Below are 17,118 nucleotides of genomic sequence, written 5' to 3'. Positions count from 1 at the left end.
CGTGTGAGGGAGAGAGGCTAATGCTTCAATTTCCTGTATGGTACAAAATCTGTCTGAATCTGGGTAATTGTTATTCAGAATAACCCGCACTCCTTCAGGAGCGCAACGTATCGTTGCTCGAAAATACTTGAGCAAATCAATGCCCATAATGTTATCTGGAGTGTGAGGTGACAACAAAAATGGACCAAAACTAAAAAATTTGTCAATGCAAAGTGCAAGAGGTTGTGATAATGGGCTAGGAGAGGGTGTGCCATCAAACCCTATACATGTTATTGTTTCGCCAGACAGGGGAGCCCTTGGAACCAAGTTTTTGGACAAAGCACTACGAGTAGCTCCTGTGTCAACTAAAAACTGATCAGTAGAACCCAAAATGCCCGCTGATACATATGGACCTCTTTGATCTACTGGCACTTCAACTGATTCCGTACCCCATCCTACGCAATCCTATGCGTGCACATAATCCTGATGCTCCACATTCTCTCCCTCCGAGATCTGATATTGATTTTGTCTATCAAAAGTATTTCGTTCATCCTGACCACGGCCCCTCGTTTCAAACCTACCACGATCACTTCCGCCACCTCTCACCCCTGAATAATCATTCCTCGCTCTACCACCTCCTCGACCACGCTGACTACTCTGTTCACGAAGCACCGGACACTCATCGGCCCAATGCCCAAACTCTTTACAATATGCACATTGGTCCTCTGCTATGTCAGTACGACCGTACAACGCATTACTCCCTCCTCGTCTACCTCTTTCATTCCCTCTAGACTGCGTCCCGCGAACCTGCGCCAACATCACCTTCGTTTTCAATTCCTTCGTTTTCTTATCTGCACTTTCTTTAGCCTCTAATTCCTGCCGCTCGTAATACTGAGCCATTGTTAACAAAGACGCAGGGGTCGCCGTGGTCCAGGAACTTTCACTCGCTTTTAACCGCTTCGCAATCTCCGGTAGGAGATTAGCCACGTACTTATCAACAAACAGATGCCTACCCGTATCATCTGTTAACGATTGACCACTGTAATCATGAAACGCTTCTTCGAAACGTGTAAAGAAATCTGATACTGATTCGTCTAACTTTTGTTTGCACGAAGCTAACACAGTCCAATCGATCTTTTTAGAAGGAACAAGCGTTTTTAGTTTAGTTAAAATAGCCGCTGGGAGATCTAAAATCAAATCACATGGTTTACATGCAGGCTCCCTGTCTAAATCAGCCTGGTTTATTTCTTTCCAAGTTCCCCCAAGCATCGCTTGATCATTAGTTTTTCTAATCGACCTCCACATATCAGGCGGTAGAATTAACCCAAAAAAGAGATCTATATCAACAAGAGTCATAACACAAGAGGAAATGGCCCCCTCCACCCCTTCATAGAATGCGGCTGGATTTTTTCGAAGATCAGGCAAAGAATTTTTTAATGCCATAACATCTGCTCTATTCCAAGGCGTATACACCCAATTATATATAAAGTACCCCTTCGCATCCTTCGACGTTTTATCCTCATCTGTACCATCCCCCTTAGGGGGAACATTCAAAGGTGCAGCTTCACGCATAGGCATAACATGCACTTTAGAATTCTTATCTGAACCCCGGAGAGAACACTCGTTAGACTGCTCAGTGGACCCCGGCACGGACTCCTTATTCTTTTTCTGTTCTTCCCGCAACCTGGACGTCTCATCCCGCAGCTGGATCAGTTGCTTGAAAAAGGTATCGACATCTGAAAGGACAAATAAACCTTTATCCAAATTCTCACGATGAACCGACACAGCCTTAGGTTCTAAAGTCTCTGAATATTTACGAAATCGATTAACAACTTCATCTGCAAAGGTATTCAAACAACACATCAATTCTCGTTCTGTCCATTTACTCCTTTCGGAGACAACGTCTGACACAGTTATATGATTTAAATTTAATTTTCGAGCACGACTACGCAACTCCGCGGATCTCTCCGCCGATAACCTGACACTCGACTTATCCGCCTTATCCGACTTACCCCGCTCTTCATCACCGGAATCCTCAGTCGGAGCCGTAGGAGGAACTTACGGAGGCGGAGATCGATCTAATAACGAAAAATCATCAGTTTCATTATTAAGGACAGGATAAAGCGGTCGTCGAATAGGAAATTGACCGGTCGTTTGCAAATTACGTTCCCGTGCCTCCCTCTCTTTCTTTTCCTGCGCTTCCTTTTCCTCAAGCTGTAAAGCTTTATCTCGAGCAGCCTTGCGCTGCTCTTTGTCCGCCAAGGCAACTTCACGCTTCATACGTTCACGCACAGCTTTCTCCCACATTCGCACACAATCAAACATATTCTGTCTAGACCTGCGCTGAAACAAACATTGCTCCACAAATTGAACCTTTCGCAAATCAAACGACCCATATAGTGGCTATTGCAACTCGGGATCAGTTCTAGTGTATTTATGCCATAATTTACCGTACAGTATAGGGGGAAGGCCAAATTTCACATACATCTCACGATTGGGAGTTCCCTCTGGAGGAGCCGGCTGAGATTCCGCTAACCTAATTGTGGTACCATTTCCAAGACAGCACATCCCTCGGAGTGTGCTTAAAACAGGCATGTTCAAAAAGTATCACGAAAGCGTGATACCATATAAATGGCACTTACAGTACTTCACACAAATGTGCCGCTCAGAATGCAAAACAAAGTTAGAGAAACATCTCTACATGCCTGCCTATGTGAAGTGCACTACACATATATTCAAAGTTCACAAAGTCAAAATGTTAGCTAACTCAAATCATAGTCACAATCATAGAACTTCAGTAAGCGTCCGTAGACTACCTTACCGATCACAAATCTTACCCAATCTCAAATATCCAGATTCCAACTGCCAAGGTCTTTAATCGAATCAGCCAAACAGGCACTGTACAGCAACGCAGATGATCAGGATCTCAGTCGGAGACCGGCGCCACCTGGAAGGTCAGATCAGAAGGAAAGGAAGAAAACACCGTGCGTGCCAAGACTCGGGTCACTCAGAGGCAGCGTACGCGTCCATGGCGAGTTTCCAATCCTTCGTCACGACCTCTCCTTCGGGCATCCGAGTCGCCGATGAGTCCCTTCGTGGTCGCCAATTTGTGGTATTGGGTTCCCAAGGCCTACATGCTCCGCAGATAACCCACTTACACCGAAAGAACTGTTGGCACGGAAACTGAAAAGTACAAAAGACAAGTTTATTAAGACCCCATGGGGTAGTGTTACATTCCTACAGCACCCTTCGGCAATGCAAGAAGTATCACACCGAACGTTGGTGTGAGTCCTTCTTTTATACACTTTACAGGTAATAAAAAGATAGGCGTACAAGGTTACAGAGTTTATGTACATATATGGTCATTTTTGGAGCACAGCCAACTCATGGGAGGGGTTACAACTCCACTGGTCAGTTTTGGCGGAACATTCCTGAGGGATGACTGGTCAGTTGGAACTGCGCATGTACAGGCTTGACCGTTACTAAAAATAGCCTGTTGCTGGGCAAACTCGAGTGGTCAGTGGTACGGACAACGGACTAGAGGGCATGCTGACCACGAGGCCGCTCATTCCCTAAAATGGCCGCCGTGACATACAAAATGGCGTTTTCGAGTAAGGCCAAGTTAAGGGAAATAACGTGTAGCAAAGCTAAGCGCTAACCCGGCCATTGTCAAATTACGACAATAGCACCAGACTCAGCATTGCAGCCTCGCAGCTCGTTAAAACAAATGCATCCCCCATATTGCATGGCACATCCTCAACACAGGCCCTGGTCGAAGAAATCCTTTACCACAGTGCAGGATCTCGCACTGCAGCCTTGCCCCATCTCAGAAGTGACGCATCGCTTTGGCTGTGCGACGTATTTTGACACAGATCCTTGCAGCGCTACGCAGACCAGGATTTAACGTACTTTGTTCAGTGAGAGTAACTGGGTCCCTGTTGCCGGCAAGAACTTTATAGCGAACAGCCTGAACTTGTGACTTTGCCCCTGTCGAGCACGATCAGATATCTAGTTGCCACTTGATGCTTTTTGGCTATGTTTTCACAAACACATCTTTAAAATTGAATATCCTTGGTTCTACTAATTGGATTTTTTTTTTTGGGGTCTTGTTCTATTTATTAAACATTACTATATTTTTCTAAAACTGGTGTGGGATCCTTTTATGGTGTGGTTTCATTGTGTTACTGTTTGAATGTTGCACAAATACTTTACACATTGCCTCTGAGTTAAGTTTGACTGCTTTGTGCCAAGCTATCAAGGGTTGAGCACAGGTTAACTTAGGGTTTGCATGCAACTTCACCTTGAGAAAAATTTTGGTTGCTGCTTGAGAAGGGTTTCACCCCACTCAACAAGTAACCCCATTTCCTACACTGGGCTTTTACTACCAAACTGCTAAGCCTTTCCATTCCAAAGATATGACTGAAAATGTAGGTTATTGGCACTCAACAATTTAGAAAAATGAAAAAAAACCTCAAACTTCAAGGCTGATTGCGATGTCTGAGGCTAGCCATCCTGAGTCCTGGGTACTTGGTCCCACACTGTTGACCTTTGCATTGCTAAGATATGATCTGCAACCTACTTTAATTGGCATTAGAAAGTGAATTTATGCCTTGTACTTCCAACTAGTAAATATTAAAATAACCCCTAACAGTACGAGGTTAGCCACAATATCGTGGGCTTATCTTCCCGATTAAAGTGCAATTGGTCCCATATTGCTGACAGCAGTGCAGAGACTTTACTTGCAACCTGACATTATTGGTATTTCAAGTGGAGATATGTCAGTCTCTCCTCATCAGTATCTTTGCATGCTTCTAACTTTGTTCATGAATGACTTGGTGGCTGGGGTATCAACTGGTGCAGTAGTCTTGACTTTGTAGCTCAAGTCTACCCCTTACAAAAGAAAGTTTTCTATTAACTGTAATATTGTATGTGTTTGAAATGACTATCCTTTGCATGGTATTCTCACAGATTTTTGGCTTGACTATTTTCTGGGCCCTAGAACTCTGTACACTTTACCCTGCTAACAGGGGTAACATGTTTGTGCTCCCCTTTAAACATGATTAATTGGTATGCATCTGGTTGGTACCTATAAGTCATTAGTATATAGTACAATGTGTATCCAAGGCCTGTAAGTTAAATGTCACCAGTGGGCTGCAGCACACAATGTGCCACCCACTGCAGTGACACCACACACCCGACCTCAGGCCCACTATTATAGCCCAGCAGAGCTGATTTTAAACTTACTAACCCCTGAAAGGGACAACAGGTATTGTCCTACCTGGCCAGACATGGAATCCAATTTGCCATCCAGCAAGAGACCCACTGTGCTCCGAATTCTCCCAACCACTATGCATCCACCTGGGGTAGTAACCTCTTCTTTGCTAATTATAGCACGTATTCCATAGGTGTCTGCATTCTGGTCCATAGAACAGTCCCTTTCAAGATGCGGGAGGTAATAGCCGATCTAGAGGGCAACAGCCTACTAGTTTCCAGCACTTTAGTCTCCCCATCCCTTCTACTGATAAAACTACGCCCCCAGAGTTGATGTACCCAATTTCTTTTGTACATTTCCACACACATTACTCATTTACATGCTGACTGTAAATTAGGGGAGGTGACTTCAACTTCCGTGAACTCGTCTGGCACTGGTCACGAGACGAAACCCAGAGCGATGCAGGTACTATCTACCGCTTTGAGGTCCATTAATCTCACAGATGCCTGGCGCTCCAGATATCTGCTCAATAAAGGATACACTTTTTACTCCGCCCCTCATGGTACATTGTCACAAAACGAACATTGGTAGCTTACTCTGACCTATTGATCGTGGTCGCTAATATTGAACATCTCCCTCAAACCTTATCAGAGAACTCACCAGTCCCATTAACTATGCAATTCCCCAACTTTGCTTTATCCCTTGCAATCTGGCCATTCCCAATGAACACTTTACTAGATGAGGTGTTCCAAGTGGAATTTCGAGTCGCTATTGTGAAATACTTGGCAATTAATACCGGATCCGTCTCGCAATACTCAGTGCTCTCGGAGATATTTAAGGCCTACATCAGAGTAGTCTGCATCACCAAGCATGCAGGAGTGCTTCGATCCATAAGAAGAGAACTACCGACTATTGAACGTGCACTGGGGGATATTGACAAACAGACTGTGGGATTCGACTGTTCCTTTCTGTTGCACCGCCTTTCTATTACACAAATTTCGCGACCTAGTGGCTCACGAGGTGAGGTACCAAGGCAAACAGGCGTGGGTGCCGTTTACTTGGAGGGTCAGAGGCCAGGGCACACACTGGCCAGGCTGCTCCGCCCATCGTATCATGCCTCCTTCATCAGTGACTTGCAACTAGAAGATGGTTCTTTAGTTACCCATAGTGCAGACATCTCTGCTGCTTTCCTTTCCTACTATACACGCTTTTATACATCCTGGAGCGCTGTTGCAGATGAGGTGCTTGCTGATGATCTAGTAGAGGTGGCTATGGTGTGGCTTGATGGGGGACACCAACAGTTCCTCACCTCGCCCATCTCCTGTGAAGAATTCTCGCAGGCCACTGATGCCCTAAGCGACACTCGTGCCCCAGTACTGGATGACCTCACAGGTGAGTTTTATAAGGCCTATACGTCTTTATCTGTTCCTCATTTGCTGTAGGTATATGCAGAATCCCTGGCACAGGAAGTCCTTCCTACCACACTGCAAGAGGCGGTGATGACTCTTTTACTTAAACCCGGAAAATCTCCACAACTTAGCAACTTCAATAGGCCCTTGTCACTTTTGAACCATGTAAAATTGTAGCTAAGGTCCTTGCTACCAGTCTCTTCCTCTTCGTGGACAGCATATTCTCCCCGCTACAATCTAGGTTCATTCCAAATCGCTCAACTTTGGTAAACCTCCACACTGTATTCGCTGTTCATAACCAGATACCTCCTGTTGTCCCTGCTGCTGCTGTCCTACTGGACGCTGAAAAGTGTTTGATTCACTTGAATTGTCTTTTCTACATGCCACATTGCGGAAGCTGGGTATACCCAGTGGTTTACGGGGACTTAATCTGACTGCTATACACTGCCCCAGTGGCCCGACCTAAAGTGAATGGCGCTTTGACGGAACAAATTAAGCTATTGCAGGTACTAGGCAGAGGTGCCTTCTCTCACCCCTCCTATTTATCATTGCTATCGATTCCCTGGTGTGCTTTTTTTCCAGGGGAACCATCTGGCACGCCGGTTGCAATTTCATACAGGCCCCCCTTTGGCTTCTCTATATACCAATGATGTGATTCTCTTTGTTAGGGACCCCGAGTCAAATCTTTGACTCTTCTTCGGGCAGTTGTCCCCTGTCTCCTTGAATTCCCTTTGCAATGGTGTACTGAGTCCCCGGAATATCTGGGCATCGATCTCCTTTGAGTAGTGAGGAGATCACTCACCTCAATTATGGTCCTGATATTGACAGACTATCATGCCAAACTGACTAGTAAATTAAGATCCCCTCTCCATTGCCAGCAGAATTGCCATTATCAAAACTGTGTTACTGCCCTGGTTCTTACATTTATGTCTCAATATTCCTACAGTCCTGACTGGCAATTTCATTGACACCTTACATAGCTTGCTCCTACGGCTGATCTGGGTGGGTAAACACCCAAGAGTCAGCTGGCAAACTTTGACCTTGCCTTATGCTCGCAGGGGATTTGGGGACCTTGACTTCTACCTCTAGTGTCTTATAGCGCAGGCACATTTTGCATAGTATTGGTATCACCCAGATGCTCGCTTTCAATTCATTAAATAGGAATGGACCCAGGCCCGCCCTTATCCCCTCTCAGCCATTATGCCGCGACTCTTTTGGAAATACAGACGCTTCCTACCACGTACTGGGCCTCGACCAGATTCCAGCATTATTTGGGCTTTGACCAGTTATAGTCTCCACATATTGCCCTTCCCAATAACCCTTGGCTCTTGGTGACCCAGGAGGCATTATTGAAATGGGCATTGGCCACGTGCCAGTACTGCTCACTGGGTGATCTCCTCTCTGATGCTATGCTACGTTCTGTGACCTCAGTAACAGAGGGGCATAATGTGTCCCACATAGACAGATTCAATCTGTATCGACTATACAACACTATTCACACTACACTCCTTTTCTCTCTTGCAGAACCTATGGATTTTTAACCACTTACCATGGTGATCAAGGCCCCGGACAATGCCCAGCTGGTTTCCCATCTATCCCATGCATCTCTCCTTTTGAAACCTCTTGCGGTGGAGAGGGCTTGAGCCGTGTGTGAGAAAGATTTGGGGAACCCATTATTAAACACAACGTGTTATATATTACTGCTGAGAGCAGACATGGTTGGTTTCCAATATCCATCGGCATAAATGACAACATTTTAAAATACTTAGACCTGGCTTACACTTCCCCATACCTCATGGCTACGATTGACCCCACTAGATCGCACTGCTGTTCCATATGCGCGGCGGAACATGCCAATTTTTTGCATCTGGCGTGGAACTGGGCACTGATACTTTATTACAGGGAGTACTTTCTTCTATCACCGCCCCGGTGGAGGCCTGGATCCATTATTTGATATACAGTGATACCACAAGTGACTTATATGCAACATTGCAACCGCAATCCCCTAGACCTAAAAGCATATGGTAACGACTGCAAGACTACTTACTGCTCTTCCCTATTGATATAGATAGTGCCAAGGATGACTAATGCATATCCACAGGACTTGATATGAGACCCGGAGCATTAAGGTATTTCTGTGATGTCCCCATTATGCATGTTACCATGGCCTGCACAACCTTATCCCTTATATATGTTCTTCTCGCCCCTACTTATACTTCCCAGATCTCTAAATGTTCTAAACTGTCTTTAATAGGTGCAATTTTCTTCATATGATACCATGCAGTGGCGTGAACCGTAATTTGTATTTTTATGATTATTTCTTTTGATTCCCTCGTACCTCTCTTTCTGATTTCCTTTTGTATAAATACACCATTATAAACTCCTATAAATAAAGATTTTAAAACTTTTTTTAATTCACTCACTTACCTAATCCACCACCTATTACAAACATCCATCATTAGGGCAGTGGCCTGAGCTTTAAAAATCAACGGGCCCAAGGGTTGAGAAAAAAGATGTCTGTTAAAGAGCCTCAGTTACTGGAAGCCCACTAGGTATTGCAGTGCCCACCAAAGGAGAAGCAAGCCTGACTGTGAAGCGTGCCACCTAGGAAATAAGAATCCTTAAAATCTGTGTAATACTATTGGACTTAAGTCTAAGACTATCCTTGGGTCATATAGTAGAACAGCACACTAATTTACTTGTGAATAGTAGAGCCTACCATATTTATTTGAAGTACTCCTGGCTGGAGCTCTATGATTTTCAGCGATGGTGCAAAGCCCCCTTGTGGTTGGCCATGACCAGGCCCTGTGTCCAATCCCACCCTGTGCACGGATGAAGGCTGAGCATGGCTTGGGGTTGACTGCCCATGTGCTGGATTCAACCCTCTCACACCTTCTTAATTGTGGACTGTGTATGGCTGAGTAGTGAATGGGGGCAGCAGGTGCACCACTGACATGTAGAAGGAGTGCTAAAGGCAAGCCTGTCTGCACCTGCCCATGCTTGGCTTGTGCCAAAAACCAGGTATTACCCTCCTCAGCATAGCCCTTGATACTACCTTACCTCAACTCTGTCATAAATTGTGTTCAAATTCAGCATCTCAAACAACACTACCCTGGGAGGAGCCATGCTCTACCAACCACCAGGACCAAGAGCTGGTTTTGGAATCTCCATCACAGACATCATTGTTGCCCTGGTACTTAACACCAGCTCATTCATCCTACTTGGCAATCTCCATTTCCACCTTTAGGATCTCACCGATCTGAGCACTACCAACCTTCTGGACAGCTTAAACACATTCAGACTCACACAACTGATGACAGGCCTGCCCATATTACTGGCCATCTGCTTGATTCCATCTTTACCAACTGTGACCACATCTTAGTGGACAAACCCACCCCTCTCACCTGGGCCAACCATTCACTTGTCTGCTTTGGCCTTCACTTCAGCCACCAGTGAAGAACTGCCCCCACCACCAGACCATCCACAGCAACTAAAGCACCATCTGCGAAGAAACCTGCTCCACAGAACAGCAAAACTACTTCCCACCACACCAAGATAACCTTGCATGCTCTACTGACAACTACAGTCTCTGGATCGGTGCCTGCGCCAAGGACCTGGCACCTCTCAAAGCCAGGAATTATACTAGGACCAGGCTACAAGCTAGCTGGTACAATGAGGAACTTTGATGCACCAAGCACCACTGCAAGCAGCTCAAGTGTCCATGGTGATGCACCCAAAATGACAGCAACAAACAAACCTGCAACTCAGCCCTCCAACAATGCCACCAGCAATTGTAAGCTACCAAGTGCTCAGCCCCAACAGAACAGATATACAACAGCATTTATAGTGCTGAGCTACTTTTTCCATTACAAAGACATTCACCTTGCCATCTGCCACCTCCACCACCATCACCCCCTCTCAAGAACTCTGCACCCAGCTCATACTTTTCTTCTGAACCCTTTCATCTCAGCAGCCCTCCTCAAAGATGATGGCAGCTTTTCAGGAACTGATCTGTTGGTCTACCTTTACCATCATTAAAACTGCCACTGTCATGAAACCTATCCAGTCAGGAGCCCATCGGCACCTTGCCAGTTCTTCATCTTGACAAGAGGACTGAAGCCCATCTGCACTGCACTCACCCGATCCTTAATCACTTCCTAACCATCACTACCTTCCCTGACCCCATGAAACCATCCACCATCTTACCACTACTGATGAAACCTGCTGCCTGCTTATTCTCCCCTACCATCTACAGACCCATTTCACTGCATTCCTACCCAGTAAATGTCGTAGAGAAACTGATTAACAATTGACTAGCTTACCACCTGGATGACAACCACCTCTTGGACCCATTCCAATCAGGCTTCAGACTTGATCATAGCACCAAAACCGGCTTCTTTGCAGCAACTGGCTATATTTGGACAGTAACTAAGGCGGCACTGCGACCCTCATCCTCATTGACCTCTCTGCTGCATTTGATACCGTCTCCCACCGGATCCTCACACACGCTTCCACCAGGCAAGAATTTGTGGGATAGAATTCCTGCCTTCCTCAGAGTATGCACACAGAAAGTCAGCCTACCTTCTTACACCTCTGAGCCCACCAAGATGGTCTGAGGAATCCCCCAGGAGTAAACACTCAGCACCACACTCTTCAATATCTACAAGGACCCGCTCACTAACATTGTGGGATCTTTTGGAATTGTCAAGATTCTATTTCAAAGTCCCAGGATTGATGCGATGCTCAAGTGGGTCCACCCCTCAATCGCCCCACACTCTGAAGGCTATAATGGTTGAAGGGATTAAGCGAGGTAAGGAAAGGAAGAGGACAGCTGGGAGGTAGACTTATAAGGCAAAAGACAACATAAGAATAAACAATTGTAAATTGATACTTGTATAGCGCATTCACTACTACTCACCCGCCAGGGTCTCAAGGCGCTTGTACGAATACTGCTGTGGAACCCATCCTGGCTTTCCCTGTGAGGCGTCCACTCCTGGGCACCCCCAAGGTGGAGGCCAGGCATCCTTAGCTTTGTGGGGGCCTTTGTGGAGATTAAGCAAGCTATTACCCAGAGTTGCAGAGTGGAACTCCATGATTGGAATAGGCACCGAGGCGAGAATTATCAGGTCCGTGGAATTTTGAGCCCAAGACCCGCCGAGGCGGGAAATTGAACCCTAGTCCCGGGCTAGACTTCTGCATCAGGGTCTGCCGCTCTAACCATTGAGCCACAATTCTCCACTCAATCTCACACTATAGCTATCACCTTATTATTGTTTTATGGGTCTCTAAATATCTGTAAATGAAAATAACGGCTGTTCTGAGCTTCACTAGAAAAGAAGAATGCCTTCCTTCATCTGGAAGTTCCTCTCCAAATAATATATTTTCTGAAATTAGGAAATACAATTAGTGACATGTCGGTAGGTTGTTTCCTAGTCATTCACACATATGCTTACTTTCTCGCCCACCACATAAACCATACACATTTGCATCACGGGGGCGTTGACTCAATTCACACCACCAAATACCCCTGCTAAGAGAAAGGAAAAGATTATTCGGCATGCTACAAAACATCAACGAATTTCCGATTTAAGGCGTTACTGTACTCATGTCCTTTCCATAGGAATCATGCAAGGTGACTGAGGTTATTTTTCACATCAGTGCGAAATTTTGCACAAACTGAAAATCCAATACCCTAGCTCGTTTTGAAATTAAATGTAATTCACATTTATATGAGACTTGAATCCTATTCACAGCTTGTACGTATGCCGCCGTGTAAGAAATAGTATCCTTATAGCTTTCGGTCTTTGGTATGTCAAAGAACTCTTTACGCTATGTATTAGGGATTTTTGGGCAAGCCCCCACTACGCGCATCCCCAACTTTTTCTGTAAGGCCATCCTGGGTCTGTCAACACTCCCGTTGAACGGCGCCAAAGATTAATGTTCCGAACTTGAGGAATATGAAACGGTGACCGAATCACCCTTACCGTATTTTTGGTCTCTCTCTGAATGTTTCGCACGGCCCTGGGCAGAATCGTGTAAGCACAAAATACACAGCAAGTGACTGACACCTGAACAGCTTCTTTATCATCCGGGTCACGGTTTCATCACTTGTGTGTAAACAAGGGCTGCTGGGTATCGTGGTATTTCTCCTTGGCGACGTAGATTGCGACTTGCAAGCTACCATGAAGAGTGCCTTTCTAAGTAAGCTATCTGTAAACATGTTGCCTGCAGCATATACCGCTATAAAAGTAGCAAGTTTTATTTAAGTGTAGCAGGAATAAACAATTTCTTACACTCACAACACATAACTCATCTTCTCCCTCTTCAGGGAAATCACTAATACACAAGCAAAGTTCATTGAGTGCATGTCAGAAGCTGCCCTCTGGATGTACTTCAACGGCCTCAAACCAAACTCAGACAGGACAGAGGTAGAACTCTTCAAGAAAGACCTGACTATATGGTTCTCAGCAAGGTGGCCATCATAACCTGGACCCAGTCCAATCTCTTCTAACCAGCCAGGTACTTGGGAATCCTAGTCAACAGCAAACTATTGATGTCCAGGCAACTCAACACAATCAATTCTACTGCTTTCACACCTTCAAGTTCCTCAGGAAAATCTTCGAGTGGCTTCCTCTCAACACATGCCAAACAATCAGCTAAGCACTCATCACCAGCACGTAGATTATGGAAATGCACCCTATGTTGGAATCGCACCACAACTCATCAAGTTGCTCCAGGCCATTCAGAATACACCATCCAGACTCATACTCAACATCCCTCCTTGCACCTAGCACCCACATCTTACCCCCTCAGAATCCTCCACTTGCTCCCCATACAGTAACATACACAGTTCAAATGATTCAGTCACACACATAAAGCACTACACATTGTAGGCCCCACCTGCCTTAAAAACTGTATCTTCCACAGCCCACCGGACTCCTCCGCTCTGCAACCCTACGCCTTGCTTCGGTCCATTGCATTCGAAGAACTAGAGCTGGCACACATGCTTTCACATACCTGGCTTCTAAAGTTTGAAATGTACTACCCCTTCACATCATAGCCACCAGCTCAGTCTTAGAAGTCAAGTTCTTCACATAGGACCCAGCACGGGCAGCAAGCATGGAAGCAACACTCCCTTTTCATCAGCGCCAGGATCCCCTCCCGGGTGACATGTGTGCTTTACAAGTACACATATCATATCATAATAATGATTCTTTTTTATTTACTTATTTATTTAAATGTTAAAATAAAATAATTGAACTTAACATTAATTACGATGTGCTTTTATTTTATTGCATCCATTATTTTCTATGGGAAGGTGTTTTTTCAATAGTGTTTGGTCATGTGTAGTGCTAGACTTGTCTGAGCTGGAGAAAATTTACTAGTTTTCTGGGTACTTTGCAGCTGTAGTAACTATAAAATGGCAGTTTCTGAACATCAAACAACATACTTTTTTTGTGGGTGTATGAATATCCCTCACTAAACCCCTCCTTAAATCTCCTTAAACCCCTCCTAACTCCTCCATTAACCCCTCCCATTATATAGTGAGTATTCCTCATTTTCCAGTGTCTCTCACCCTCCTACATTTAATACTGAAAAATATATACCTACACTTTGATCAGATCTGTGCTCTAGCAAGGGGGTGAATGGACGTGCCTCGGAAAAACTCTGTCTCCCAAATCCCTAGCTAAGGCTAGCGCTGTCCTGCATTGTTCACCTCTTTGTTTTTCTATTCTGTTTAAAGGATGTAGCACTGACTGAACATTCATGTTAAATTGTGTCTGAGTTTCTAAACCCACATTGTGCTAAAATACTAGCAGTCTACATCTACTACTACTTAAAGTCCCAAAAAGAAATCATTGGCAGTTAGCTCTGCTGTTGAGCCCAATTTCCTGGGGTCCAAAAATAGATAACAAGAAATATTGGTGACTATATTACTTACCACTTAATTTAATTTTTAATTCCAAATGTGTAAAGCCCCACTGAGGATATCCAGTTGCTGGGGGCTGTGAGGGAGATTAAATAAGCTATTGTCCAGAGTCACATGATGCTGAGCTGAGCTTCCGCCAAAGATCGAACGGTGAGCCCCACACTCCGGAGTCAGCCACCCTGGCCGCTGCGCCTTACCTCTCCCTCGAAGGAGTTGCGATCTCCTTTGGGAGTGTCAGTCATTGTTTTGACAACCGTGAAGAAAACAAGGACTCCTGTGATTTGGGGGTCCCTTTGTAAGTTTATTGACTTGTTGAGCAGGAGGTTTATGTTTGTGCTCTGCTTCATTCCTTAAATGCATTTTTTGTTCTCAAAGTAAAGTGTCTGCTGTTCTAACTGTTCAAGAGATCTATGTTAGCTGTGGGTGTTTTATTGGGGACTCATGTCAAAGTGTAGACATATTTTTTCAACTAATAACACCCACCTCAATGTCTTTTCATACAGCTGTGTACTGGGATGTGCTCTGTCCTCCTGCTACTCTACATTAGCCTGTGCTGTGAGAGCTTCCATGCCAATGTTACTCACCTGTACGCTCACCTGGGCTATGCCAGCGCTCAACACCTCATGGGCCAGAGGTACCTCACTGGTAAGCTGCTAATATGCCTGGTAAGAGGGGTGTTAGTTATTGTTATTGTATGTAAATTGCAGTCACTTTTACAAGGGGCAGCTCAATTATGGTCACCCCAGCTGCACTATACCGTGGTTGTCGGTAAACATACCTGTAATCCATGCATGTTAGGCTTTTTTGTGTTGTGCTACTCTATATTTAGGTCTCGCCTAGGCTGCGCTTGCGCTGTCTCGTTGAGACATGCAGGATATAAAATAGCAGGGAAGCTTTGTTTAAGCTCTGCCCACTCTCGGCCCATCTTTTGGATTGGCTTACATCCTAAATGCTGCATTCTGATTGGTTTTCAGCTTGTTAGTACCTCCTCCTGACAGCCATGTTGTCATTTGTATCCTTCCCTGGCTATTGGCCCCTTTACTCCAACACTATTTTCTGCCCTGTGTCCCCCCGCCTCCTTCCGCAGTTCGTGACTTTTAGCCCCTTAAATATCTCCACTCCCGTTCGTGCCTTCTTAAAAGCTGCACTCCCATTTGTAATGCAATACGGCTCGCGGAAATGCGAGTGGGATTGCATTGCAAAGGCTTGTTTTAAAGTAGTGCGCATTTATTTACACGCATGGCCGACGAAGCTGTAGTGTACCGGAAGTGACATCCCTGGCATGACGAGCTGCCACAGCAAGGCAGCGGCCTGGCTGAAGGAGCAGATGGAGCAGGGCAGCGAGCAGCTGCTGCTCATAGACTGCTGGCCGCAGGAGCTCTACAAGCCCTCGCACTTGCAGACGGCACTCAGCGTGGCCCTGCCAGGCCTCATGCTGTGGGCTCTCTTCCCCCAAGACGGCGGCCTGCCTAAAGGACAAGTCCTCGCACATAGAGGTGGCGCTCAGCCTGGCCCTGCTGAGCCTCAAGCTGCTGTATTTGAGGGGTGGGAAGCTGCTGCTGCGGGCTCGCTTCCCCTAAGACGGCAGCCTGGCTGAAGGACAAGTCCTCGCACATGGAGGCGGCGCTCAGAGTGGTCCTGCCAGGCCTCATGCTGCAGATCCTGAGAGGTGGGAAGCTGCCGCTGCGGGCTCTCTTCCCCCAAGACGGCGGCCTTGCTAAAGGAGAAAATGGAGCAGGGCAGCGAGCGGCTGCTGCTCATGGACTGCTGGCTGCAGGAGCTCTACGAGTCCTCGCACATCGAGGCGGTGTTCAGAAAGGCCCTGCCGGGCCTCATGCTGTGCAAAAACAACAGTTGATGAACACAATGCAGAACAATGTCATACATTCACCCCAGTACAGAGATCTGGGCCTAAATCCATCTTTCTTTGCACTCCACACCACCCCAGTTCAGACATGGCCATATAAAAATCAGCCTTGACCCTGTGCCTCATGGGAACAGTCCAGCCCGAACTGCCAAGCCATGACTTCCCTGGACCGGAATCAAGCATCCTGGGACCGGTTTCTGGCTATCAGCCGTCATCAGCCAGGATAGCTTGACTCCAGTGGTGTGGAGAGCACCGGACTCACGTCTGAGCATACCCGTCCCACTCGGGGTGACAAATGCAAAAACAACAGTTGATGGACAGAATGCAGAACAATGTCATACATTCACCCCAGTACAGAGATCTGGTCCTAAATCACTCGTTTTTTTGCACTCCACACCACCCCAGTCCAGACATGGCCATATTCAAATCAGCCTTGAACCTGTGCCTCATAGGAACAGTTCAGCCCGAACTGCCAAGCCATGTCTTCCCTGGACCGGAATCAAGCATCCTAAGACCGGTTTCTGGCTATCAGCCGTCATCAACCAGGATAGCTTGACTCTAGTGGTGTGGAGAGCACGGGACTCACGTCTGAGCATACCCGTCCCACTCGGGGTGACCAATGCAAAAACAACAGTTGATGGACAGAATACAGAACAATGTCATACATTCACCCCAGTACAGAGATCTGGACATAAATCCATCTTTTTTTGCACTCCACACC

At 46.0% G+C, this 17,118-nt stretch overlaps 1 protein-coding gene across 1 annotated transcript in view; it reads left to right on the top strand.

Annotated features, from left to right (window-relative positions):
* Nucleotides 1–17,118, top strand: part of LOC147705940 (uncharacterized) — a 498,565-nt gene that overhangs the window by 150,562 nt on the left and 330,885 nt on the right. The window contains exon 2 of the mRNA XM_086929000.1: nucleotides 15,034–15,175. Within this exon, the coding sequence (XP_086785126.1) occupies nucleotides 15,034–15,175 (142 nt within the window). The remainder of the gene's footprint in view (nucleotides 1–15,033; nucleotides 15,176–17,118) is intronic.

This window comes from Lissotriton vulgaris, chromosome 7 (genome assembly GCF_964263255.1).
Source record: "Lissotriton vulgaris chromosome 7, aLisVul1.2, whole genome shotgun sequence".
In the NCBI taxonomy this organism is placed as follows: domain Eukaryota; kingdom Metazoa; phylum Chordata; class Amphibia; order Caudata; family Salamandridae; genus Lissotriton; species Lissotriton vulgaris.
This window is presented reverse-complemented; position numbering and strand designations above follow the sequence as displayed.